Here is a 26,758-nt window from a genome sequence, read left to right as displayed (position 1 = left end):
CCTGAACCTCCCCTGGCGTAACTTGAGGCCATTTCCTCTCGTCCTGTCGCCTGTGACTTGGGAGAAGAGACCGACCCCCATCTCTCTACCCCCTCCTTTCAGGGAGTTGTAGAGAGCAATAAGGTCTCCCCTCAGCCTCCTCTTCTCCAGACTGAACAACCCCAGCTCCCTCAGCCTCTCCTCATAAGACTTGTGCTCCAGACCCCTCACCATCTTTTTTGCCCTTCTCTGGACCTGCTCCAGCACCTCGATGTCTTTTTTGTGGTAGGGGGCCCAAAACTGGACACAGCACTCGAGGTGGGGCCTCACCAGTGAGGAACATGGAGGAACGAGAAACTGTTCAGTCACACACAATCACAGAATCATGTGGGTTTGGAAGGGACCTCAGGAGCGTTCTCCTAGAGACCCAACCCCAGCTTTGGGAATCGTCATGACTATGGGCATAGGCGTCCATTTCCATGGAGAGTAAACTCAGTGTTTGACTGAGACTCACCCAGTGGGTGAGCTGGGCAAGGCAGTCAGTTTGGGGGCTAGTGAAGTCCTTTCCTGAAATTAAGGCATCTGCTGGGTAGGGCAGGCACTTTACGTCACGCTGCCACTCGTAGTGGCTAATTGAGGACCTCGAGTTTTAATCAGGTTGGTAATTTCTCACCACACTGCCTGTAGTTTCTGCGTCGCCAACTGTGGGGCGCTGCAGGAGGAGCTGATGGCTCCTGAATGCGCCGTGATGACAAAAAAGGGGTGTTATATTCACTGTTAAGTGGTTGATAGGGGTGTATTTTTCAGCCCGGGGAGAATTTGGGGTGCTGTGTGTCAGGCAGTACGTGGTTATTTACTGAGTCTGTCAACAGCCATCGGTCACAGCCCATCTGCTTCCGTGCAGTTTCTGGTCTGAGCGAGGTTATGTCCAGCTGGCTCAGGGAGACCCCAAAGGGCAGGCTCTTCCCCTCAGTAAATATGAGTATTAGTTCCAAGCTGCTGTTTATGCACTTCCTAAATAATTACCTCCAACCAATATCTCGTTAGAATTCCCAAGCTGAAAGAATTACGCAGAAAGCCAGGCAATTTCACTCCCCCTGAATTTGCAAGTGTGTTTTGCTTCTGCGGAAGCGAAGATATTAATCTCCTCCCCGTAGCCATGGTGAGGCGGGAATCTCTTTAATTGCGAGGAGGAAGATTCAGATGAGACATTCAGAAGAACTTCACGGGGAAGATTTTGGAGCCCTGGAGCAGAGAGATAGGGATGGTGACCCCGTGCCCTTCACAGACTGGCTCTGAGAAGAGATGAGACATCTTCGGGGACGAAGGGGGGAAGAGCAGATCCTGCCTTGGGGTAGGGGTTGGACCACAAGACCTCTCCAGGTCCCTTCCAGTCATGTTTTCTGTGATGCTCCACACAAGTTAGTACCAAAAATAAAAAATCACACTGGTTCTGTAAAGCTACAGGGAATAAGCAGGGGGAAGAAAAAAAAAAAAGCACTGTGTTATTTTTCTTGCCAAAAAAGAGATGAGACATCTTCGGGGACGAAGGGGGGAAGAGCAGATCCTGCCTTGGGGTAGGGGTTGGACCACAAGACCTCTCCAGGTCCCTTCCAGTCATGTTTTCTGTGATGCTCCACACAAGTTAGTACCAAAAATAAAAAATCACACTGGTTCTGTAAAGCTACAGGGAATAAGCAGGGAAAAAAAAAAAAAAAACACTCTGTTATTTTTCTTGCCAAAGCAGCATTCTTAAAAACATCCATCGGGCATCATAGCTGCTTACTTCTTTTTAACATAAAATCCCCACGCACCAAATTTGTGTCTCTATATTTCCCTTTTGAAGGAAAAGTAGATATAAACACAACTATTTTGCCATTTTTTATTCCAGAATCAGCAAACATTATTGTGACTTTGCTTTTCAGTGCTGATGATTTGTAGCATTAAACCGGACTGGGCTGGCTTTCCAGAGGCTTCTGCTGTTGCCAAAATGGATGGAAAGCTGTGTTATGGTATAAGGGCTCGTGGGGAGTGAGGTGAAGGGGTGCCCCAGTGTGAATCGCTCTCCCAGCTCTTGCATATTGACATTTGTAGGTAGTTTGGGCTAAAAAATTTTCAGCTGAAGATTTTTCTGTTGAAAAAATGGAAATCTTGTTAAAATAGAAAGGTTTCCCTCAAATGTCAGGTGAGGAATAAGAAATTAGGGGAAGAAATCATTCTGACTTCCTTGTTCTGTTTTAGCAATAGCAAGATATTTGCATTTCATTGCAGGATGCATTTTCTTCTCATATCAGAGTTTATTTAGGTGGATCATTTACTCTATCGTATTAGAGGGATTTTTTACAAGGGCATGTAGTAATAGGACGAGGGGTAACGGTTTTAATCAGAAAGATGGGAGATTGAGATGAGATCTCAGGAAGAAATTCTTTGGTGTGAGGGTGGTGAGAGCCTGGCCCAGGTTGCCCAGAGAAGCTGTGGCTGCCCCATCCCTGGAGGTGTCCAAGGCCAGGCTGGATGGGGCTTGGAGCAACCTGGGCTGGTGGGAGGTGTCCCTGCCCAGGGCAGGGGGTGGCACTGGGTGATCTTTAAGGTCACTTCCAACCCGAACCATACCCCTGCTTCTATGATTATTCAGATTCTCAAAGTATTTTGGGAAGAGGATAGAATTTCTATTCCATGGTGAATTTAGACTTTCTTTCTACTCAAGAGTTAAAACTTTTCTACTGTTGGAATTTCCAATGGACTAGAAATGTCACTTTTCAACTAGCTCTGAGTATCACTGGGTTGTCTCACCCTTTGGTTGTCACACATCTGTTTAAATGGGACAAGTTACATTGGAGTAAAAATATTACAGTTTTAGTAATAAAAAGATCAGTCTGTGGAGCCAGTTTGGTAATAGCTTCGTTAACTATTCTCTTGTGCAAATCTGTTTGTACAACTGGAGCGTGGATCCAAAGAACTTAGATCATTGAGTTGAGTTCTCGGTGATTTGAGACCAGATTTATGAAAACGATTTAATCTTTTTTTTCCTTTCTTAGAGCAACTTTTCAGTGAAAAGAGGAAACCTTTGAAAAAAACATTACATCCCCAAAATTGGCAGTCGCTGCTCTGGCACATATTAAAGTATTTGGACTTGTTTCTTCTCATGGCTTTTTTCCACTGTCTAAATCACACTAATATCAGATCCAAAATAATTTTACTTTGTTATTTCATTTAGTCTGGACGCAAATTAACCTAGAGTTTATTCAGTCTTCACTTTGCCTGAAGAAGGGCAGGCCTGACGTACAGGAAATATATTTTTTTTTACATTCTTTGTGGGTTTTGCAGTGAAAATTGTAAGTGCTAACTTGAATTATTTAGGATATCATATAATCTCTTTTCTGTATTTGTTACAGAGTCTGATTTTTTTGATATCTTTATGGCAAAATGGGTTTCTGAGTTCCTATTTTGTTAAGGATTATAGTCTGCTGATCAAAATGGACACTTTATATTTCAAGACTGCAGACGTTTGTGAAGTAACATTACTAAAATTTGTGGTAACTGTTATCTGTTATCAGAGATCTAAAGGCTTACTGAATAAAAAAGGGATATTAACAGAGCATTCATGGAAAGGATTGAGAATATACGCAGGGTAAAAAACCAATGGAGCCATATGAAGCTAAAAATGCTCCAGATTAGGCTTTATAATGAAATTATAATATTAAACAAGGTATAAGAGCTATCAGCCTAATCAAATTCTGTTGTTATAAAATTGTGAGGTATCCGAGCTGGAAACTATTAACTATCACTGCATATTATGTATGCATAATATGAACATTTAAACAGATAAATCTTACAAAGTTGAACTAATTACATGCATATTAGCATTTGGGAAGTGAAAATGGGTAACAGGCTGACTGGAAGGCACAGGGTGCACGTGCTCTGCTTTGGCCTCCTTCAGTGACACTCAGGTAACGTTCCTCCCCTAGCCATGACTCAATTCCAGTAGCCACTGTTTCTTATCTCTCTCTCTCCTCTTGCCTTCCTCTGCTTTTAGGAGCAGTATCAGCAGGCAGAGACCTGATCCAGGCTGAGATGCCTCCTCCTCCTCCTCCCAAATTCCCTGCCTTTCCTCCACGTCTCTGTCTTTGGCTCTCCAGACCTTGCCCTCTTACTCCGTTTCCTTATTTTCTTACCTTGTATCTTGCTCCTTCCCCTGTCTCCCATCATTTCTCTGAAGCATGTTGGGCTGCCCTGCCTTTTCCTTTCCCGGTGGTGCTTTTCTTCTCAATCCCCTCTTGGATCTCTTGACAGTCCGTCCAACGTTTCCCCCCGGCACTTCATGCTCTGAGCTCGTTTGTCTTCTCCTTCCCCTCCTCCCTCTCCCGCTCCATTCCTGTCTCCGAGGGAGCGAAGCAGAAATCAAAGAGAGTGACATTAGCAAGCAGAGCCCTCACGAGTTTACTTTGCTCCTACAGTTAAATTAACGAGCTTTCCAGCCATTCTGGAAGGGGGTTGAAATCACAAGGAATGTGAAATCCTCACCGTAATTTTATAGACCAGAGGGAATCGCAGGTAAAAATGTATTTTTGTTGTTTTTTGCACAGTATGACCCTTTGCATATTTGCTGTGTGATGCAGGGTGAGGTGCTGCCTCTGGCCTGGCTTTGGTTGGTTTCCCCACGTACCAGGCACATCATCTGGAGCTACTGGCATTTGGGAGCAGGGAGGGGATGGTACTCTGCTGGTATCCCCTTCCTTGCTAGCCATGACTCAATTCCAGTAGCCACTGTTTCTTATCTCTCTCTCTCCTCTTGCCTTCCTCTGCTTTTAGGAGCAGTATCAGCAGGCAGAGACCTGATCCAGGCTGAGATGCCTCCTCCTCCTCCTCCCAAATTCCCTGCCTTTCCTCCACGTCTCTGTCTTTGGCTCTCCAGACCTTGCCCTCTTACTCCGTTTCCTTATTTTCTTACCTTGTATCTTGCTCCTTCCCCTGTCTCCCATCATTTCTCTGAAGCATGTTGGGCTGCCCTGCCTTTTCCTTTCCCGGTGGTGCTTTTCTTCTCAATCCCCTCTTGGATCTCTTGACAGTCCGTCCAACGTTTCCCCCCGGCACTTCATGCTCTGAGCTCGTTTGTCTTCTCCTTCCCCTCCTCCCTCTCCCGCTCCATTCCTGTCTCCGAGGGAGCGAAGCAGAAATCAAAGAGAGTGACATTAGCAAGCAGAGCCCTCACGAGTTTACTTTGCTCCTACAGTTAAATTAACGAGCTTTCCAGCCATTCTGGAAGGGGGTTGAAATCACAAGGAATGTGAAATCCTCACCGTAATTTTATAGACCAGAGGGAATCGCAGGTAAAAATGTATTTTTTGTTGTTTTTTGCAGAGTGTGACCCTTTGCATATTGGCTGTGTGATGCAGGGTGAGGTGCTGCCTCTGGCCTGGCTTTGGTTGGTTTCCCCACGTACCAGGCACATCATCTGGAGCTACTGGCATTTGGGAGCAGGGAGGGGATGGTACTCTGCTGGTATCCCCTTCCTTGTGGAGTCTGGCTTGGAAATACGGAGATTTGGCTTGTAAAAATAGTCTGTAGAACTTGTACTCAAAGATTCCCTTTAGATAAAAGCTAGTATTTCGTTTTGATCAGATAAAAATTATGCCCCAGTAGCCTGGCCAAAAGGCGATTAAAAGAATTCCCTCTATTCAAAATTTGATCAGATAAAAATTATGCCCCAGTAGCAGTATCAATTCACTCGCACTTTTATTCTATATTAAGACGTTCACAATTCAGTTTTCATGATTAATACCGTTACACCATTTCCTGTAACATTTGTGGGGTTTTATTTTCCTATAACATTTGTGTTTCTATTTGTGTTCATTTTCCTCTCACATTCATGTTTCGGTAATGAGAGTATCTAAAAACGCCTGGTTTTCTTTTTCCTTGCAATTTTGGGGCTTTCATTCTAATTTAATTCTAATTTTCTTAAAAATATCAGAATTTTGTACGCAATCATAATCTGGATTTTTTTGCCCCCTCTCAACAGCATTCTCTGAATGTCCTTGGTGTCAGAGTGCTTTTTAGATACTTTTACCCCCTCGCCATCAACAGCCTTCTATACCCTCTGCTCTTGCTACTGCTTGCTTTATCAACCATACTCACTAAAACAGGTTTGTTCAGCCCATTTTCATATTGGTGCATGGACTTCTGTGGCACCACCTGAGCCCTTGATCGCAACCATGTCTTACAAGCGCAGTGTCTTTAATCTTCCTGTATTATATTTACTGAAGCAACAAAAGACATATTCTCTTCATTCTTAACCGCCTCTGAACGGCCTTTCTGGGGACACTTTTGAGGTACCCACTCCTTTCCTGAGTGCCTCGTTATCCCCGTTGCCTGTCCCAGTCCAGCAGGCAGTAGATATATTTCTCTCTTAAAGCACGTTTCAGGGACCGGTTGGTTCTCTGTTAGTCAGGAGTTGGTGCTTCTCCTCGTCTCCACGTGGCACAAATTGGAACTCCAGCAGGAGTAACCCTCTCTCAGCATTTCAAGCCTGGCCAAAAGGCGATTAAAAGACTTCCCTCTATTCAAACAAGCTAAATATTCCCCCTGCCCCGAGAAGTTGGAAGGAAAAATCTCAGGTGGATATGCTGGACTTGTGCATGGCCACACGCTGAAGAACAACATGGTTTTTTAAACCTTCCCTTAGATACATCAGTAGTACGCAAATACGGAACCGTGTTTCATGCAACACGCCATTTCTGAGAGGAGCGTAGTGACAAAAAGTGATAAATTGATAGTGATAAATCGTTACATACATTTTTTAAATTTCTAACTTCCATTTACTTTGATGGAACAAAAGCAGGGATATCAAGGAATAAAGTTACTAAGGAATAAAAGCAGAACCAGGAAACCATTGAATAGGTAATAATATCAAAACAGCAACGCTGGAGACACATCAACATTATTACATCTTACATGTATGAGAACGCTCGTATGAGTGTGCTTTGATTTCTGTCAAGAAAATTGGCATGTGATGCCTCTGCGGTTTTAGAAAGCACTTTAGAAGTAAGGATAGTTCAGCAAAAAACCACTATTGTTCCTATTAACGACATAAATGTCCTGCGTTGTCAATCCAGTCAGCTCAGCTCAGCCTCCTGAAAGTATCCGTTTCACTTCTGGCTTTATCAGGGACTTAATAATACCATTTGTTCAGTTATTGGCATGTTAATATTCTTGTCCCCCGTGGATTTGCTCTGTCAAACAGCAGGCAGGGAGGCTGCAGCCCAGCTCCCTCTCCTCGACGCTCCCTTCACAGGGGACCCGCGGTGGGAGGGTGGGAGGGCGGTGAAAAGGCAGCTCTCTCTCTGCTCAGTCACACTGTGTTCAAATGCACAGCCCCCATTTTCAAGCCTCATCAAGAGATTTGGTCATCCTTGATGTCCCCAGTGAGGCCAGACTGATCAGGTCCCCCGGAGCCTACAAGGCACGTGCAGTTCCAAGTCCTATCTAATCTCCCCCAAAATGGGGAGAGTCTGTCGCTTCTGAAGCCTCCATTGGTTGGGTGGGACTCATGCTCTGAAGGAATAAGGATGTTATTTGATATTAACCATAGAACCCACATCTAGCAATATTTACCATCCTGGCATCCCACTGTCCTAAGAGAGAAAAAAAAAGCACCTGTATAATTTTGCGTTCCTTTTGCTAAATTTGCCTTTCAGGCATTATGCAGTTTAGTAAGTTCATTATGTCCACTTTACGTGAGCACGTAAAAACATCCTCAGAGTTTTTACCTTTCAAAATGGGGGAAAAAAAAAAAAAAAAGAAGAAATAAGAGGAGAAAAGCAACATTGCAGCCAGTATTTATACTGACAGGGCACATGGTTTATTTGTACAGTCAGAGGTGAGCTAGGAAGGCGGAGGGGAGGTGATGCAGAAACAAACAGCGGCCCCAGGGAGCCCCGAGATGAAGGACACGATGGGGGGAAGCTGCTGTGGGGCAGGACCTGGCTCAGCAAACCCCAGCAAAAGCCCCTGTGGGGCTGGGGGTCACAAATTCCCATCAGAGGGAAGTTGAAAAGCTGGGGTTGAGTGTTGAGGTCTTGTAGGTAAATGTCTGGCTGCTGTAATTTAGGCTCATCTTCATAAGGAGAAGGTGCCCTGCTCCATCCTCAGATGCTGCTTATGGTTTCAGCCACATCACATCCATCCCACTGCTCCCGGGGAACCCTTTGCTCTTGTGCCAACACTGGAATTATGCTTCCTCCTTGTCAGAGAGCACCATCATCATTACATTACAGGTGGGGGTCGGTCTCTTCTCTCAAGTCACAGGCAATAGGACAAGAGGAAATGGCCTCCAGTTGCACCAGGGGAGGATTTGGATGGATATTAGGAAAAAAAATCCTCACCAAAGGGTTGTCAAGCCTTGGAACAGGCTGCCCAGGGCAGTGGTGGAGCCACCATCCCTGGAGGTGTTTAAAAGACGTGTAGACGTGGTGCTGAGAGATACGATTTAGTGATGACTTTTGTCAGTGTTAGGTTGATGGATGGACTCAGTGATCTTAAAGGTCCTTTCCAACCGTAACGATTCCATGATTCTGTGATTCTATTAACGCAATTTATTTGTTCATGTCACAAATGCGAGTATGAAAGAATTCTTGGTTTTGTGAATCCTTCTGAGAACATAGATGGCAGGTGCTCACCGTGGCAAACAGCACAGCGTGGGAGGATTGCAGCACCCTACAGCCACGAGCGAAAAATGTGGCAGTTTGGCCAAAAAAAAGTCAGGAAAGTTTAAAAAAAGCAAAGAAGCACCACTCCTGCTGAATACCTGTCTCTGGAAGTCATTTTGGATTGGGCTGTGAAGGTGGTCAGGCTTCCTTGTTTGCCTGGTTGGTCGATGGAGCGGAAAATGAGCATCCCAAATTTCTCAGTGCAGGAGCGAGGGAGCCATGGGGAAGGCAGGTCTCCAGGCATCTCCCGGAGCTCCCTTCCCAACAGACACGTTTTCTGCAGTGATTTTCTCGTTCAGAGCGTGCCTGTTGTTCTGCAGATGAGTTATGGCTGTCAGGAACGGCCTATTTAGGTGAATTGTTCGCATGTCTGGTGTGCTGAATGCCAGTTTACGGAAAAAAAAAAGACTGAAAACTACCCTTTTAACGTTATGACAAAATAGACACGCGCACACACAAAAAAGCCTCAAAAGCTGCCGTTATAACAGGAGAAGGTGAACAGAGAAATTGTCAATCATTTTCAAGCTGAGGAAATTTTTTCATTAAAGCCGGGCTGAAAAATTCATCCTGACCTTGTTGTTAAGATAAAAGAGCATCACCTAAATTATTTAACCAGTTGTGCAAACAGTTGCATAAGACTTTCCCAGATGAAAATGGGATAAAGACCCTTTCCCCATGGAAGGCAGCCATCGGATAAAGGGACAGGAAGAGTGGACTGGCTGCTCGAATTTAAGCTTGAGTTATCTGACACTTGATTGAGCAGGATGAGGGAATTTAGCTGATCCTAGAACTTTTAATGCCCTTCCAGCCTTCGTGGGTTTGTGAGTTTGCATTTTCTGCCCAAATTCCATTAAAAAAAAAAAAAGGTAGACCGATAAATTCCTGTCCAGAATTACACTTGGGGCTGCGGTTTAATTCAGATCCTTCCTCTAATCATTCCTAGACCTATTTTCTGTAATTCCTATTTATCTATGATCTTCTCTGAGCTAGGCATAGCAGAGGGAGAGGGAAAGGAAAAGCAGCAGAGCAGGAAGGAAAGGGAGAAGGAGGGAAGGAGCCTTTTTTTTTTCTCATATACTTAAAATTCTGTAAGGCTGGAAATAATATTGAATTTTTGTATCATGCTTAACAATATTCCAGATAAGAACAAAGGAAAAACACTACCCTTCATAGACAATAGTCAAGTCTAAACAAAAAAATCAATCCACTTGTCATAATTTACAAGCCTACTAACATACATCAAATTGTCATTTATGACACATTTGCTTCCTTCTTGATAAGCAAAACAAAACAATATTAACAAGAAATACAGCTATCTCGCTGTTTATAGTTCCACTTTAAAAAAAAAAAAAAATCCATCTGTTATATCTCAGAAAGAAGGTACAGTTCAATATTTTGGTTTTCCTGATATATTTTTTCTGTGAATCCACAAGCAAAAAAAATCCACACCTCTTTAAGATGTCAAATACACTGTGTGGAAATAAAGAAATATGTGCATACAGTGTTTCAATTAATATTATATTTTAAAGGCAGTTTGTAACTGAGTTGGTATGGATCCACTGAAGTGTGTATTTCAATGCAACTAGAGAAGAAATGCCAAAAAAAAAGGAGAAATGATTTGTCTATCCAGGCATCTGTAGATTATTTTCCCTTTTTTCATTCTTAGCAGGCTCATTCCGTCCCTCTTCAGACAAATAAAAAGCAAAGATGCATATCCAAATGCATTGGGAAGCAGCTCAGACATGGAGTAAAGGGAAAAATTAACAAATTTCTTTACCTTGAAGTCAAGAGTCGTCTTCTTTAATGGAAAAGACCTTTCTTTAACCACATAATGGTTAAAGATGGTCAGAACTAGAGCTCCCAGTAAGTTACCCTATTTTACACCAGTGTAGGACAGGAGGGCTCCACAGGGGTGATGAAATGCTAGTAAAAGTGATGGTATATAAACTATAGGTTTGATTTCTTTTGTCAGTGTTTCAGCGATGCTCTGTCAAGGTGGCTTCTCTTTGCTGGAGCTTTTCAACTGTGACCCCAGTGTTTGGGAGGGACTACTAAACTTAGAATATGCTATGGGAGGCTTAATACCAGGGAGAGAACGTGTTTGCGAACCAACGCTCATTAAAGGCAAAGATCCTCTATGCAAATGAGGCCTTAATGGCCTCGACAAGCTGAAGGAGACATTTCATTGTCATGTTAGGACGGACTTACTAGTATGGGTCGACATGGTGAGTACACACCTAAATGCTGGACTTCTCAAAGTCAGCTCTGAACCTTCTGTTCTCACCTGCCGAGAAGCAGCACCTTGGTGTAACACCTTGGTATGTAAGGCTTCTGATGAGTAGTTTGAAACAAGCAAGATGATGTTCCATAGTTTTTTTTAGCCACTCTTGATATTTCTTGATACTTAGAGGAAATGCCTGATGTGTGTTGAGTGAGAATGTAACGGTACTTTTCATTTTGCTGTCAAAATTATACATGTCTATATTATGAAGTGCATTCATGCCTCATTTCTCTCTTGCAGTATCCCAACTAATAGCATAATCTGCAACCAGCCTTTAAAGAAACGCATAATGCACCTTGCGCTCTCTGCCTTGTTATCTGAGAGGCGCAGGAGCCGGCGTGCCTTGCTCTTCAACCTGACATGTTTACAATAGCAAGGGGAAAAAATATACAGAACTTCTTTTGTGAAGCGAATGGGAAAACACCATCAGTCATAACTTTGCAATTGGCTCTAGCAGCAACCTTTATGTACGCTTCATTTCTACAGCTCCCTGCTTATGTTGGGGTAACTTCCCGATAGGAAACATTAATAACGCTCCGCAAGTCGGGGTTGAGCTAAACATGCTCCAAACTAAGGTACAATGCACGGGAGAAACAAGTGAGAAATAAAGAAAGTAGGACATTTCCTTCTGCAACAAGGCTTACCGGGAAGTCGTCGCTGCAAAGTGAAGTGTCCTACATAGAACTAGAACAGAAAATGGTCTGGGAAGGAATGTAATTAAAACTAAAGGAGATGAACAATGGAAGAGAGACTTCCAGCAGGTGAAGAGCAAAAGGTCAAGAATCTGGGAAGCTGATAATGATTATCTCGGAGAAATTCTCACTGCAGAAGGGGGAAAACTATCTGGCAGTGGCAGATCATGCGAAAGAAGAAAAAGGATTTGATCTAAAGGGAACTTTATCCAGCAGTGGTGGGAGCAGCCCCTGCTGCTGCCGTTAGTGACCACGTATGAAGATCGTTACCTTAATGCCGATGGAAATGAGTTGATGGGATTAATGCACACGAGGGCACGGCCTGTGAGCAAGGTTCTGGTTTAGATTATTGCAAATTTGGGTTTGAGTTGCTCTGGAGGAACCGAAGAGGTTGGTGGAATGGCTCTGCTGTGGAGGGAGATCAGAGGCCGCCGTGGTAACACGTGTGCCGGAGCCCGTGTCGGGATGGGAGGATCAAAGAGGCTGTGAAATGCCAAATATAGGAGCTCGCCCTCCAGACTTTAGATCTTGCTCCTTTTAGGGCAATTTCAATATTAGAACACGAGGCAGATAAAAGAAATCTCTCGGTCTAAAACTGACAATCTTGGATGAATAAATCCACCTCGGCAGGAGAATGCGAGGATGTTTGGATGTAATAAGAAAAATGGCAGAGGAATGCCCAAAGGTGTGAGCGGTGTTGCTGTGTGGAGCGTTGATAAGGCTTTCACTGTGGACAAAAAGAGATCGAGTATAAAGTAAGTTTAGTGTTCGATGCGCTGTGAACAAAATGCAGGACCCACGTTACAATCCATCATAAAATGGGATGTGTGGTGAATTGCAGAAAGACCTATTATTTCCCCTCTTTCCCTTTGTTCTGGCTATAAAAGTGTGAGAAATCCTGTTCTTACCTTCCACGTCTCGGTTGCATTTCCTTCTTGCACCGGGACGCCTGAATCGAGCCATCACAGCTTCTAAGATTCTTTCAGCTTTAAAGTCATGTTTTCAAGAACGTGAACGTGTAGCACGATTTTTTGCTGATCTTTGAACTCTCCCCCGCTGTAATAATATGAGCTGCTTATCTCAGGCTCATGGGGTGCTGCCATGTATTTGGGAAAGAAGAGACCAGTTCAGGAACTAGAGGCACAAAGTCAAAAAAAATAAGAATGTGGCAGCAAGAATGCATGAAACAAGAATAGAGATGTTCTGCAGCGAAGCCACACTGAACGCTACTGATGTGCAGCGTTTCCCAACTCGAGTGGGATACTTAGACATATTAAGATCTCAAAAATGTTGTGATTCAAAGGGTGAACAGTTCTTTTTACGAGGGAAATCTCCCCCTCTGTGGCTGGAGCAAGCACTGCCTGCAATGGAGACCTTGGCTACTGGAATCGAAGGACGCGAGTAATTCCCAACAAAGCAACGCGATACCGTTTTCAAACACAAAGCGGAAAATCGAACAGGACACTAATTGGACAATATTCCTTTCCCCGGGAGCTGAAAAGGGAAGTTGAGCATGAAAAGAAAATAAGTTGATGGGGCTGAGGAGTGAGGCTGAAGGTCAGGAGCAGGCCTGGCAGTCCCATCCGGGCGCCAGGAACGTCGCTGCGTTTGTTTGGGTCTCCCGCAGAAAGGCCGGATCTCGACTTGCCAAGTCCAGCGTGTGCAAAAGAGCCAAAATTAGGGCTAGAAACACGCTGGATGAAAACCCATTATCTTGAAATGTACTTAACTTCAAAAAACTTGAGTTTTCCCACTTGATTTCCCTGGCTTGCAGTATGGGTTTTGATTTTTAAACATTCTTTTCTTTTTCCTGTTGCTAAGTGAGAGTCTCATATAAACAAAGGAAATCAACTGTGCTAAAAGGATGGAAATGACTGTATGCAAAAAGCTGTCAAATCTACAGACTAAGCAAACTGGAAAAAAAAAAATAAATTTCTTAACCTAATCCTTTCAGTGACAGCAGCGCTGTGCAGTGCTCGTGCTGCTCAGAGGAAGTCAGTGTGGTGTGGGTTAAAACTGTTTGGAATTAATTCTCTGAATTTAAGAAGGAGAGTTTCTGTCGCCTCAGTGAGATGCTTGGAGGTTTGTTTTTTCTTGGGGGGGGGGGGTTGTGTTGAATGAAATGGATGAAATGTCTAGGACACCATGTTTGAGTTACTTTAAGAGACTGAAGGTTCCTTCAGCTTCTCCCCACCCAGTCATGGGAGAGTGGTGGGACACTCCTGAGAGGAAACGGGTCATTTTGGGGCTGAATCACCCTTTGGATACTTGTTTCCCTCCATTGTGGGTACAGGGAGGCTGCACGGGTGACAAGGAGCCTCAGCTGAGCACTGAGGCTGAGGAATCCAGGCTGTAGCACTAGAAGTCCTAATCTTAAAGGCATTTTTTATGACCTGCAGCTCAGATAATGCTTTACCACTCCATACTGTGACCACCACAGTGCATGTTTGGATGTGGACATGGTTTCAGATCTTGTACCAATGGGCTATACCTAACAGAGCACAGGAAAAGGCATGGCTTTAGACATCATAGGTCTGCTTCACTTACAGCAATGGTATCTACCTGTTCATATTAAATGGATATATAGCTGTTAAAGAAATCTCAGCAGAGCCAGAAAAAAAAAACCGCTTCAATTACAGCAACAGTATCTACCTGTTCATATTAAATGGATATATAGCTGTTAGTTTAAAGAAATCTCAGCAGAGCCAGAAAGAAAAAAAAAAAAGCATCTCCTGCCTGGCTTATGCCACAGTTCTCAAGCTACGATCCGCAGGCAGCTAATGGGGGGGGGGGGTTGTGTTGAATGAAATGGATGAAATGTCTAGGACACCATGTTTGAGTTACTTTAAGAGACTGAAGGTTCCTTCAGCTTCTCCCCACCCAGTCATGGGAGAGTGGTGGGACACTCCTGAGAGGAAACGGGTCATTTTGGGGCTGAATCACCCTTTGGATACTTGTTTCCCTCCATTGTGGGTACAGGGAGGCTGCACGGGTGACAAGGAGCCTCAGCTGAGCACTGAGGCTGAGGAATCCAGGCTGTAGCACTAGAAGTCCTAATCTTAAAGGCATTTTTATGACCTGCAGCTCAGATAATGCTTTACCACTCCATACTGTGACCACCACAGTGCATGTTTGGATGTGGACATGGTTTCAGATCTTGTACCAATGGGCTATACCTAACAGAGCACAGGAAAAGGCATGGCTTTAGACATCATAGGTCTGCTTCACTTACAGCAATGGTATCTACCTGTTCATATTAAATGGATATATAGCTGTTAAAGAAATCTCAGCAGAGCCAGAAAAAAAAAACCAAAAGCATCTCCTGCCTGGCTTATGCCACAGTTCTCAAGCTACGATCCGCAGGCAGCTAACGAGTTGTGTATGCTGGCTGTTCTGATTTCCAGCTACAAGCAGCTTAAGTAGATTAAATATTACCCCAGATTCTTTTTTTTAATAATACAAGGGATGTTAAGCACTCAGGAACAGGAGGGCAGGTGGTCTGCATAATCATTGAATAGGAAAGGCCCAAGAGACACTCTTATTAAGATACCCTTTTCATGAAAAATGTTGAGGATTCCTACAATAACAGCAAAAATCTAGTCCAATAACAGGGAGCGAGCACAGAATGCTATGGAATTTAGCACCAATAAATAGGGTCCCTTTGAAATGGTGAATTAGATGTGCAGCAGGATCTGGTCACACTTCAAAGAAGAATATGCAGAGCTGAAGATCCATCTGTTTGCTCTCGCCGTCGCGCTGAGGCTCCTGTATGTTAAGCAGTCTTTTGACTACTTCAAAGCCCGTTTGAAGTCTTTGCTGTGCCTATCCCATGCACACACACACAAAAAAAAGCAAACGTGCCTTAACAATATGAGTAGCTGGTACTTTTGTTCAGTTTACCTGTAAATGAAAACAATTTGTTCCTGCTATGTATCATTTCTGAACTCTTTTTTTTTTTGTTTTTCTTTCTTTTTTTAGCTACGACAGCGAGGGCCGTCTGACAAACGTTACGTTCCCAACTGGAGTTGTCACCAACCTTCACGGGGAAATGGAAAGGGCCATCACGGTGGACATTGAGTCATCCAGCAGAGAGGAGGACGTCAGCATCACCTCCAACTTGTCATCAATTGATTCTTTCTACACCATGGTTCAAGGTACTGTAAACAAAAGATTTCTCAGCAAATACCTGACCTGAAAAAACTGTTTTTTCATGGTACTCCAATGGGATGTGTGAGAGGGAAGCTTGCCAGGATAGTGTTTGGAGGAAGGGGTGATACATACATGGTTATATATGTATATATATTTCAGGCTGGATATTAGGAAAAATTTTTTCACTGAAAGGGTTCTCAGGCATTGGAATGGGCTGCCCAGGGAGGGGGTTGAGGCACCATCCCTGGAGGTGTTCAGAAGACGGGTTGATGTAGTGCTGGGAGGTATGGGTTAGTGATGATGCTCCTTGTTTGTTGTGTGGGTGTCTATTTTTGTCAGTTAGGTTGACGGTTGGACAAGATGATCTTTAAGGTCCCTTCCAACCTAGAAGATTCTGTGATTCTGTGATATATAAAGAACTGTTCAGGGAAATTAGGAGCTGCAATGAAAGTAGAATTCAAGATGTTTTCCAACGAAATAGCTTTTGTAAACAGCTATGGGAAGTAGTCAGAAAACCTACTTTGCATTAAAAGGGAATCTTGGAAAGGAGAGAGAGATGGATTGAAAGGGAAATAGGTGCAGAAATAGCGCAAAGTGAGATTTTAGCTTTAAAACAGCATGTGATGTCCCAGCAGCCACATCCTTGCAGAAGTCAGTAGTCATGGTGTGCTTGGATTAGCCCAAAAACGCCTAACGAAACAGCAGAAAATGTGTTTTGTGCCAGTCCAAAGAATATACTCTGAGGGGTGGGATTGTCTTAAGTGTTTAATTGACTTTGAAGACGGGTCCCAAAGGCATTTGTGCTCTCATGTGGTACACTCACTTTCACCAATCTCCTCTGGATGTTCGTTACCCGTGGGTGAGTTCTGTGAGGTCAAGATGTTCCACGCATAAAGCGTGCAGGACAAAGGCAGACCCCTAACCCACCTGGATAACCTGTGCTTCTCTGGGGTTTTTCTGCCTTCTCAGATCAGTTAAGAAATAGCTACCAGATCGGTTACGATGGCTCGCTGAGGATCCTCTACGCCAGCGGCCTGGACTCGCACTACCAGACAGAGCCCCACGTGTTGGCTGGCACCGCCAACCCCACCGTGGCCAAGAGGAACATGACCCTCCCCGGGGAGAACGGGCAGAACCTGGTGGAGTGGAGATTCCGGAAAGAGCAAGCCCAGGGGAAAGTCAACGTTTTTGGCCGAAAGCTTCGGGTAAGCACACAAGCATGCCTGGTATCTACTCATTGAGACAGGGAACGTGCACGCGTTCCTGTAGGTCCTGCCATCCAACAACCACAGAATATTTCCTGTAGACATGCTTACTGTAGAGCTGGAAGTACTTGCTCTTATTACTTCACTTATTGGCTGTTTTCCTTATTAATTGCTCTTTTCTGTGGAATTTTAACTGTTGTCTTTAGCCTGGTATGCATTGGGATAAAAGAATAATTATCTGCTTTCCTTCACTGTTTTTGTTTCTGGCATGGAATTCCCACGCCTCATTTTGAATCTTGTTTTGGATTATTCTACCAGAAGTTTGCACAGTCCTAGTATTTTCTTTCTTTTTTGTTTTAAATAAAAATTGTACTAATACTTTTTTCTGGTAGAAAGGGTTTAGCTGTGTGTGCGTGTGTGCAGCATATTCCTCTAACATATGTCTTTACCATTTTGTTGGCATTTGTTCCTCCTATATAGTGAGTGAAATATAAGTAGGAAGCAAACTATGATTTATGACAGCCATTTGGTAAAGACAACATAGATTAAGCATTTAAAATTGGGTTGCCAGGAGACCATTTCAAGACCACACTGGAGGTCTGACTTACTATTAGAACTCAACTCAGTTCTTTAAAATAAGGCCCAGGCAGTATGTCAAACGAAGGTAAGTCACTTCAGACCACTTGACTTCTAAGAGGTAACGTGGCATTTCAAATCTTAAAATGTTTTATAACTTCCTTCGGGACGAGAAGAGAGGGAATGCTCTTGTGCACTTTATATTCCTCTCTACCACTTGCTCTGCAAGAAGAATGGATTTTTTCCAAAAAGGGAGAATGGTTATGCTTGTACCTTGCTATGGCAGCTCTCTGACACGGGTAAGGAAGGGGAAAAGGAAGCCAGGCTTCTGGAGCCTGTCCTCGTGGTTCTGGTTCCTAGGCACGTCACTACATAGCACAGTGGGGTAACACACCCACCAGTTCAGTTGTGAAAGAAGCCCAAGGGACAATAAAATAACCACACTGGTGGCATTTGGGTTTGGCAGTGAAATAAATCACCTTAAGTCCAGTTCTCCAAAGCGAAGCCAGATTTTGGCATTCAAGCGCAGAGGAGGTAAAAGAAACGTCACGGGCAACTTTAACTTGAAAGAGTCAGCAGGAAAAAAGGAACAGAGGGAAAGATTTAACAAGATGGAGGGAAAAGTGAGAGATTAGAGTAAAAACAGTAGTAATTAAAGGTGTTTATACAAATGGGAGAAGTAGGGCAGGTGGAAATGGGCTAATAAGAGAAAAATGCCTCAAAAAAACCCCTAAAGAAACTTGTCACCAAATTAAAAAAAAAAAGGGAAGACTTTTTGAAATTGATTTACATGGGAAGATGTTACAGAAATGTCACTCGGGGGTGGGTGGGGGGAGGTAGGAAAGCAGAGAAAGAAAACAACAGAAAGAAGAACAGGAATAACTTAGGGAGCTCATCATTTCCATCTACAGATATGTCAGTAGCATTTTGCTGCGAAGAAGACAAATGTAGACAAAAAACAGTGACAAAATGTATTGCCAGTAAATGTACTCATATATATGACACTTTCACTGCATTATATATATGCAGTGTCTAACATTACAGAGCACCCTCTCAGGTATTCTCTTGGTTTTCTATCTTGTAGTAGTTCTACCCACTACTAGTAGGCTGTGCTCCTGCCACGGAGGTCCACAGTGGAGCAGAGGACTAGTAGGCTGTGCTCCTGCCACGGAGGTCTACGGTGGAGCAGAGGTAGGCTGTGCTCCTGCCACGGAGGTCCACAGTGGAGCAGAGGTCCACCTGCAGCCCATGTAGGTTAATGGTGGAGCAGAGACCCACCTGCAGCCCATATAGGTTAATGGTGGAGCAGATAGTCACCTGTAGCCCATGTAGGTTAATGGTGGACCTGAGATCCACCTGCAACCAATGGAGGACCCCACCCTGGAGCGGTTTTGCTGGCAGTTTGTGCTCCTGCTGGAGCAGTTTGTGAAGAACTGTACCTCATGGAAGGACTCATGTTGGATAATTCCAAGATCCACCTGCAACCAATGGAGGACCCCACGCTGGAGCAGTTTTGCTGGCAGTTTGTGCTCCTACTGGAGCAGTTTGTGAAGAACTGTAACTCATGGAAGGACTCATGTTGGAGAATTTGTGGAGGCCCGTCTCCAGTGGGAGAGGGCCCACACTGGAGCAGGGGCGGAGTGTGAGGAGTCCTCCCCTGAGGAGGAAGGAGCAGCAGAGACAAGGTGTGATGAAATGACCACAACCCCCATGCCCCATCCTCCTGTGCTACTGGGGGGGGAGGAGGTAGAGAAATGGGGAGTGAAGCTGAGCCCAGGAAGAAGGGAGAGGTGGGATGAAGTTTTCTTTAAGATTTGAGTTTATTTCTCAAGCCCAGGAAGAAGGGAGGGGTGGGAGGAAGATTTTTTAAGATTTGAGTTTATTTCTCCTTGCCCTACTCTGATTTGATTGGCAATAAATTAAATGTTCGAGTTCTGCTGTGAAAGCATTTTGGTAGCAGAGCTGCTGTTAAGAAACACTTCAGTTGAAGGCAGTACTTCAGCTGACATATGTTATTCCAGCCCCGGGCTGTCCAGTGAAAGAAGCTGTATCACCAAAACTCATTATTGTAATTGCCATCTGTATTACTAGATTATGCAAGAACAGCCAAAATTTCACCAAAAGCTCGCATGTCTGAAAGCAAGAGCTTTGTCAGCAGAATCTGGAAGGATGATCCTGGCTCCAGAAAGAGGCGTTTCCTTTCTTTCCCCTCTCTCCTGCCCTTACACTGACCAGAGGGATGGAAAAGGAGAAGAGATGCCATTACCCAGCGGAGCAGCCAAGGCACCCAGCCGGCCAGATTAAGTGCTTTGCTGCAATTCACACCAGAAGGATGTGCTTAGCCAAGAAATCAACCACAATCTGCCTTAACCATAAAACCACCCTTCCCTCTTTGGCAATTCAGAAAGCAGAAGTGCCCATTCTCACTTCGGTGTCTAAACCCGAGAGGTAGACAAGAAAATTAATTAAAATCGTAATTAAATGTAAAATAATGAAGGGAGGATGGAGAGAAAAGGAGGGGACAAAAGTCAGAGAAGCAAAACGGGCAGGAAGAGGCAGAGATGAGTGCAGGCATGTGTGGGAGAGGCTGGGAAATGAAAGCCAGAGATAAACAACATTTAAGAGTGAATTTAGGCAAATAATTATTAAGTGTTGGAAAATTTAAACAAAAGCTACCTGAAAATGAAAAAGTCCAAAAAAACCCGACAAAAAGGAAGTGAATGGGAATGTTTCATAGTTAAGTTTAACCTACGTTTAGAATCAGTCTTGTAGTGTTAATTTAAATAACATTTGATGGCTCATTAAATATATAAAGTAGCTATTCTGCATCTGCTAGACTTTGTGTCCCTTATTTAGAAGATTTACATGAAAACATTACTTTTGTTGTGAAATTTACAGCACAGATTGTTCTCGTGCCAGTGATTTTATATTGAAAAAGGGAAAGGTAGTGTAGACAGACAGACAGATATAAGCAAAACTGAGCATTTGTAGAATTGGGTTTTTTTATATTTGCCTATGACCCATCCCCAGCACTTTAATACTTTTTATGCCAGCAACAAAGGATCTAATTTATATTGCTCTTTTAGAAGCTTATCAGCCTCAGGGGGTAAGTATGAATGTCCATGATATATGGATTTTTGACCGTGCAGTCCTGAAAAATGCAAACATCCTCCAGTCATTTCTTTGGTCAGGATATCTATTTTCTTGTTCTTCTCTGAATGTTATTTTAGGCATCTTTCTTCACCTCTTTGTACTTGAAAAGGAATTTAAAAAAAAATAATCTTAATAGACATAGCTGTATGTCCATTTGTCCCTTACTTCCTGCATATTAGCAAAATATAGTGTTGAAAAAATCTTAGTTATCAATGTTTCAGCCTGACCTGGAAAGCCTTTAAAAAACCACAGCAGATACAGAAATGGTTTAGAGATGAACAAATAAATCCTAGAGGCCTGTCTGAGAACACTAAAAACCAGTTCAGTGCAGAGGGGGGACAGAGAATTGGGAAGAGAGCAATGTGGGAAAAGAAAACCAGACATCTTCCTTTCATAAATACAAAACTGAGAGTGAGAGTTAGAGTATTTAGAACATGACAGGACCTCAATGTAAAAGTATTATATAGAAATCATTGTTCACTGCTACAGAGCACATATATAAATAATACAGTTTTTAACATAAATATATCTAGACTAAGGCTTTAATTTCAAATTAAAAGAGTTACAAACTTCAGAGCATCGGTAACTGTTGTTCAGTGGCCCAGTAGCCTTCCTGTCATTGACAGCTTCCAGTTTGCAGTGAACTGGGTGAAAGACACAATCCCCTACTAAGGATTTCAGCCTCATAAACACATTGCAGCTGCGGATGGTCTATGGAGTTCAACTTCCATTTGATGCAGAAGGGGAAAGCAAGCCTACATTCTAAAAACTGTTTGTTCTTAAGATTTAACCTGCTTTTGGAAATCTTAATTTTGTATTTACCATTTTGAAAAATACTTGTTGTGGAGGATTAGGATTCAGTTCTTTCTTAGCGTGATTGTTATGAACCAGAAAAGGGGTTGCTGGGAATATGTTTTGACAATTAATGTGCAGCAATACTGTGGACTGCCTACAAAAAAAAGTAGTTTGTTTTCTGAAATGGCCCCATTATAGAAGTTTTCAGTGCACATCTTTCAGTATTTTCTTAACAGTTGACTAAGCATCAAGAAAGAACACACTGCAACAAATTCTGGGCCATCTCTTCATATAATGAGGCCTTCTAAAGTAGATGCTAATGCAGCGCCTTGCATTTACATCAAGAAGTTGCCAAAATAATTCCGCACACAGCAAATCAATCATTTTAAATGGTATTTAAAGAATAGGTAGCTTTGTGGAAATAATAAGTGCCCGGGTTCGAACAGCGTGATTTATTGTGTCGTTTTTTGTTTGCTTTAAAAAGGTTAATGGCAGAAACCTCCTTTCAGTTGACTTTGATCGAACCACAAAGACAGAAAAGATCTATGACGACCACCGTAAATTCCTGCTGAGGATTGCCTACGACACGTCGGGCCACCCCACCCTGTGGCTGCCCAGCAGCAAGCTGATGGCCGTCAACGTCACCTACTCCTCCACGGGTCAGATCGGCAGCATTCAGCGAGGCACCACGAGTGAAAAGATAGAGTACGACGGCCAGGGGAGGATAGTGTCCAGAGTGTTCGCCGATGGGAAAACCTGGAGTTACACCTACTTGGAAAAGGTAAGTAAAGAACACTCAGGTTTTTAAAAAACGCTTTGGATGGGCTGAAATTCTGCAGCATCTGGCCGCTGCACGCAAAGCGAGAGCCAAAGCAGGTAGGAGAAGTGCATTTCAATTATTCTAAGTATCAACATGTGATTCCTAGGGGAATGTTTTATATACAATAGATATGTAATCACGCTGTAGCTAATTGCTAGGAATTGATGTCTTTTTAAATTATTTAGGCCACTGACTAAGAAGAAGCATCGGTATTTACCTTTTATCTTAACACTTAAAATAAGGTTCAGGGACTAGATCTCTGCAGCGTAATTCAGTTGGAAATAATTTGTTTGTAAATTCTTCACTGTTGTGTTTTTCACTGCCAAGAAAAGCTCTTGCTTCTAAATAGTTTCAGCTGTCAATTTGTACTTGCTGTATGTTGTAGCATCAAAATAAATGATAGGGAAAAGATCAGGGATCTTCATTATGTGCAGCGATTGCTGAAATACAGCTCTCCCTCTAGAAATACCTGTGAAAATCCCCCTTGTGAGATCTCATGCCTGCTCTGCACAAAGACAATCCATTTCTTTCTGGGGTTTAAATATACATTCTATTGAAGCTGCTGCTCAGCAAATACTGTTTTGTAGTCATTGCAGACGTAATGTAATCAAGACCTACGATACATAATAGCCACACATCAGAAAAATATCAGAGTAACTCCAAGTAGCTCCTTGTGATATAAATAATCAAACAATTGTTTTGCCTATGTCTTAAAAGCTTACAGAACAGGAACACGGTATTCAGGGATCTGGGGCTATTGAGATTCTTCAAAATCATCTCTAATTGTAGGGAAGAAATTGTATCTCCCATATGCTGTTCTCCTCGTGAGTTAATGGCTCTAAGACAGTTTTACTTCTTCCCATATTAAACATGACTTATCTGAATCCATTGACAATCTGCTGTTTAGCTGTGAGTGCTTGATAAAAGAGTGATACAGTCATAACAAGTAGCAAATTATGAATGTGGAACTACTAATTACAGAACCCCTTACAATTAAGCATCCAAGTAAATTAGGCAGGGAGATGTTAACAACATGTAAGGTCAAGGATAACTCAATTAAAGAGGAGATAATTTTCTCAAGTGGGAATGTCACATTTTTGCGAAGAAATAGGATCAGTATACGGGGGAGAGGGGGGGAATGTGGGGGGGTGTAATCCACCGTTTGTCACATGGTAAAAATCTGTTCTTAATTTTCAGTCAATGGTTCTTCTGCTCCATAGCCAACGGCAGTATATCTTCGAGTATGATTTGTTGGATCGGCTTTCCGCTGTCACCATGCCCAGCGTTGCCCGTCACACCATGCAGACCATCCGCTCCATCGGCTATTACCGCAATATATACAACCCCCCGGAAAGTAATGCTTCTGTCATAATGGACTACAACGAGGAAGGGCAGCTCCTCCAAACTGCCTTCCTGGGGACGAGCCGCAGAGTATTATTCAAGTACAGACGGCAGACCAAGCTCTCTGAAATTTTATATGATAGCACGAGAGTTAGTTTTACTTACGATGAGACAGCGGGAGTCCTGAAAACGGTAAACCTCCAAAGCGATGGTTTTATCTGCACCATTAGGTACAGGCAGATTGGCCCACTGATTGACAGGCAGATTTTCCGCTTTAGCGAGGACGGAATGGTGAACGCCCGCTTTGACTACAGCTACGACAACAGCTTCAGAGTCACCAGCATGCAGGGCGTCATCAACGAGACCCCGCTGCCTATCGACCTCTACCAGTTCGACGATATCTCTGGCAAAGTCGAACAGTTTGGAAAATTCGGAGTTATATATTATGATATTAACCAGATCATCTCGACGGCCGTGATGACCTACACAAAACACTTCGATGCGCACGGTCGCATCAAGGAAATTCAGTATGAAATATTCCGGTCGTTAATGTATTGGATTACAATTCAGTACGATAACATGGGACGAGTGACAAAAAGAGAAATTAAGATCGGGCCGTTCGCCAACACCACCAAATACGCTTACGAATACGATGTAGACGGTCAGCTCCAGACAGTTTATCTGAATGAAAAAATCATGTGGCGGTACAACTATGACCTGAACGGCAACCTCCACTTGCTCAACCCCAGCAGCAGCGCCCGCCTGACACCGCTTCGCTACGACCTGAGGGACAGAATCACTCGGCTGGGGGATGTGCAGTACCGACTAGATGAAGACGGGTTTCTGCGTCAGAGGGGGACTGAAATCTTCGAGTACAGTTCAAAGGGCCTCCTGACTCGAGTTTATAGCAAAGGCAGTGGGTGGACGGTGATTTACCGGTACGACGGGCTCGGACGACGAGTTTCCACTAAAACTAGCCTTGGACAGCATCTCCAGTTTTTTTACGCAGACCTTACTTACCCGACCAGGATAACTCATGTATATAACCACTCCAGTTCGGAAATCACCTCTCTCTACTACGACCTGCAAGGACACCTCTTTGCCATGGAAATCAGTAGCGGAGACGAGTTTTACATCGCGTCGGACAACACGGGGACACCGCTGGCTGTTTTCAGTAGCAACGGCCTCATGCTCAAACAGATTCAATACACTGCTTACGGGGAGATCTATTTTGACTCTAACCTTGATTTCCAGCTGGTTATAGGATTCCACGGAGGCCTGTACGACCCACTGACCAAGCTAGTCCACTTCGGAGAGAGAGATTACGACATACTGGCAGGCCGGTGGACGACACCCGATATTGAAATCTGGAAGAGAATTGGGAAAGATCCAGCTCCTTTTAATTTGTACATGTTTAGAAATAACAACCCAGCCAGTAAAATACACGACGTGAAGGATTATATCACAGGTAAAAGGAGGTTACTTAATTGCAAGACTGTCTCAGATTTGTTCAAAAATTTACCTTTCCGTGTTCTCTCTCTGGAATCTGATTATCTGGGTTACAGGATGAGGATATTGTCTGGGGAAGATTCATTAAGAAACTCTCAGGAAAGCTAATTGTTCAGAAAAGTACTTGATGTTTAGAAGCAGATCAACAAAGTGATTTTAGCTTGGGGGCGCTGGACCTATAGACATCCAATTTAGACTGGAATTCACAGTTCTGGTGAAGTACCTAAATACGTCCTATTTAGAAAAGTTGTTTATGAGGAAGCATTAAGAACTTAACAATGAGAATAATTACAGCAAACACACTTATCAGGAATAGTGAAATAGTAAATGGGAGATCATGGAAATAGCTCATCTAGGTTTAGACATTAATTAGAAAGACCAAAGGCAAGAGGGAGAGTGTAAGGTAGCAAGGACAGGAGGGGTCTTTCTGTGGCCAAGTGACTTCATTAACGTGGCAGCAACTATTCACTGCAGGTTGGCTGATATTTTCCAGGATAAGTTTTTGCAAGGCTACAAATGTAATTTGGCTAAGAAAGTGAAGTCCAATGAGCTCCAGAGCCAGCACAAAGCAGTGAGTATGCAGCCAGGAGCAGGGAAGGAGCAGGATATACAAAAAGGAGCGTGAATTTATTTCAGCAACAGCAAGCTGCTATCGTGCTGCTTCTTGTGTAACTGAGTTCTCAGGGAACCCACATGCTTTTTGTGGCTCTAGAGTTAGTGATGTGGAGTGTTTTCCATTATTCTACATACAAAAACAATCAGAGTGCACGTCACCAGAAGTTTCTGAAAAAATGCATGGCTCAGATACATTTGAATTTTCATATTTGAATAGATGTAAAGAATCTGAAGTATTTTACCCAGGCAGTGCCAGATTACAGGTGGGGCTCAGCCCCACTTACTTAGGAGCTGGGAGACTACCGCTCAGAAAAGCATCCTGGGAATCAAGTGGGCTTGCATTAATTTAACAGCAGTTATTAACAGGGTTGCTAACGTGCTGCCTGGGAGCAAGGATAATAACAGACCTTTGAATCTGTCCTCTTTTAGCAGCATGTGCTGTAGGGGATGCAGTTGCAATCAGATTCTTTGTGGCATTGAAAATGATGCACTTAGTTCAAGAATTGCCCTCAAAATACAGTTTTAGCTCTTTTCTTAGCATCTTTGATGTATGGAATACATAGACACACACTGCTCATCTAAGGTTATCATTACAAAGAGCAGTTTGGCTGACTGGCAGTTTTAGTCGCAGAGCCTCATGAGGCACATCATTTATCTGGGAAGGTTAGAAATTATTTGAAGGTAAATATTTTTTATTCTTTTAACATTCAGAAAAAAATGTTTCCTTGTTCCACATTTGAGTTTTTCTTAAATGAAAACTACTAGACTTGGTAAGGAGCGCTCTGCCAACCTCTGCTAAGCTTAGTATTTGTTAGAGACAGGGTAGAAAGCCAGAAACAAGGCAGAACACCCACTCTTGCCCAACAATTGTTAACTAATTGATTGTTGGCATCCCTAATTCATTTATTTATTTCTAACAGAACATAAAATTTATCTAA

The 26,758-nt window shown here is 43.2% G+C and overlaps 1 protein-coding gene and 1 long non-coding RNA gene across 2 annotated transcripts in view; one reads left to right on the top strand and one right to left on the bottom strand.

The window, feature by feature from the left end:
• The window catches only part of TENM3 (teneurin transmembrane protein 3), a 1,441,984-nt gene that overhangs the window by 1,407,378 nt on the left and 7,848 nt on the right, over window positions 1-26,758 (top strand). Inside the window, exons 35-38 of the mRNA XM_014945587.1 lie at window positions 15,636-15,811; window positions 16,776-17,011; window positions 22,020-22,316; window positions 23,553-25,164. Of these exons, the coding sequence (XP_014801073.1) occupies window positions 15,636-15,811; window positions 16,776-17,011; window positions 22,020-22,316; window positions 23,553-25,164 (2,321 nt within the window). The remainder of the gene's footprint in view (window positions 1-15,635; window positions 15,812-16,775; window positions 17,012-22,019; window positions 22,317-23,552; window positions 25,165-26,758) is intronic.
• LOC106890036 overlaps window positions 5,012-26,758 on the bottom strand; it is a 25,947-nt gene continuing 4,200 nt past the window's right edge. Inside the window, exons 2-3 of the long non-coding RNA XR_001412454.1 lie at window positions 24,939-25,063; window positions 5,012-5,130 (exon numbers count right to left, since the gene is read on the bottom strand). This is a non-coding gene — a long non-coding RNA (uncharacterized LOC106890036). The remainder of the gene's footprint in view (window positions 5,131-24,938; window positions 25,064-26,758) is intronic.

This window comes from Calidris pugnax, unplaced genomic scaffold (assembly GCF_001431845.1).
Source record: "Calidris pugnax isolate Ruff unplaced genomic scaffold, ASM143184v1 scaffold58, whole genome shotgun sequence".
In the NCBI taxonomy this organism is placed as follows: domain Eukaryota; kingdom Metazoa; phylum Chordata; class Aves; order Charadriiformes; family Scolopacidae; genus Calidris; species Calidris pugnax.
This window is presented reverse-complemented; position numbering and strand designations above follow the sequence as displayed.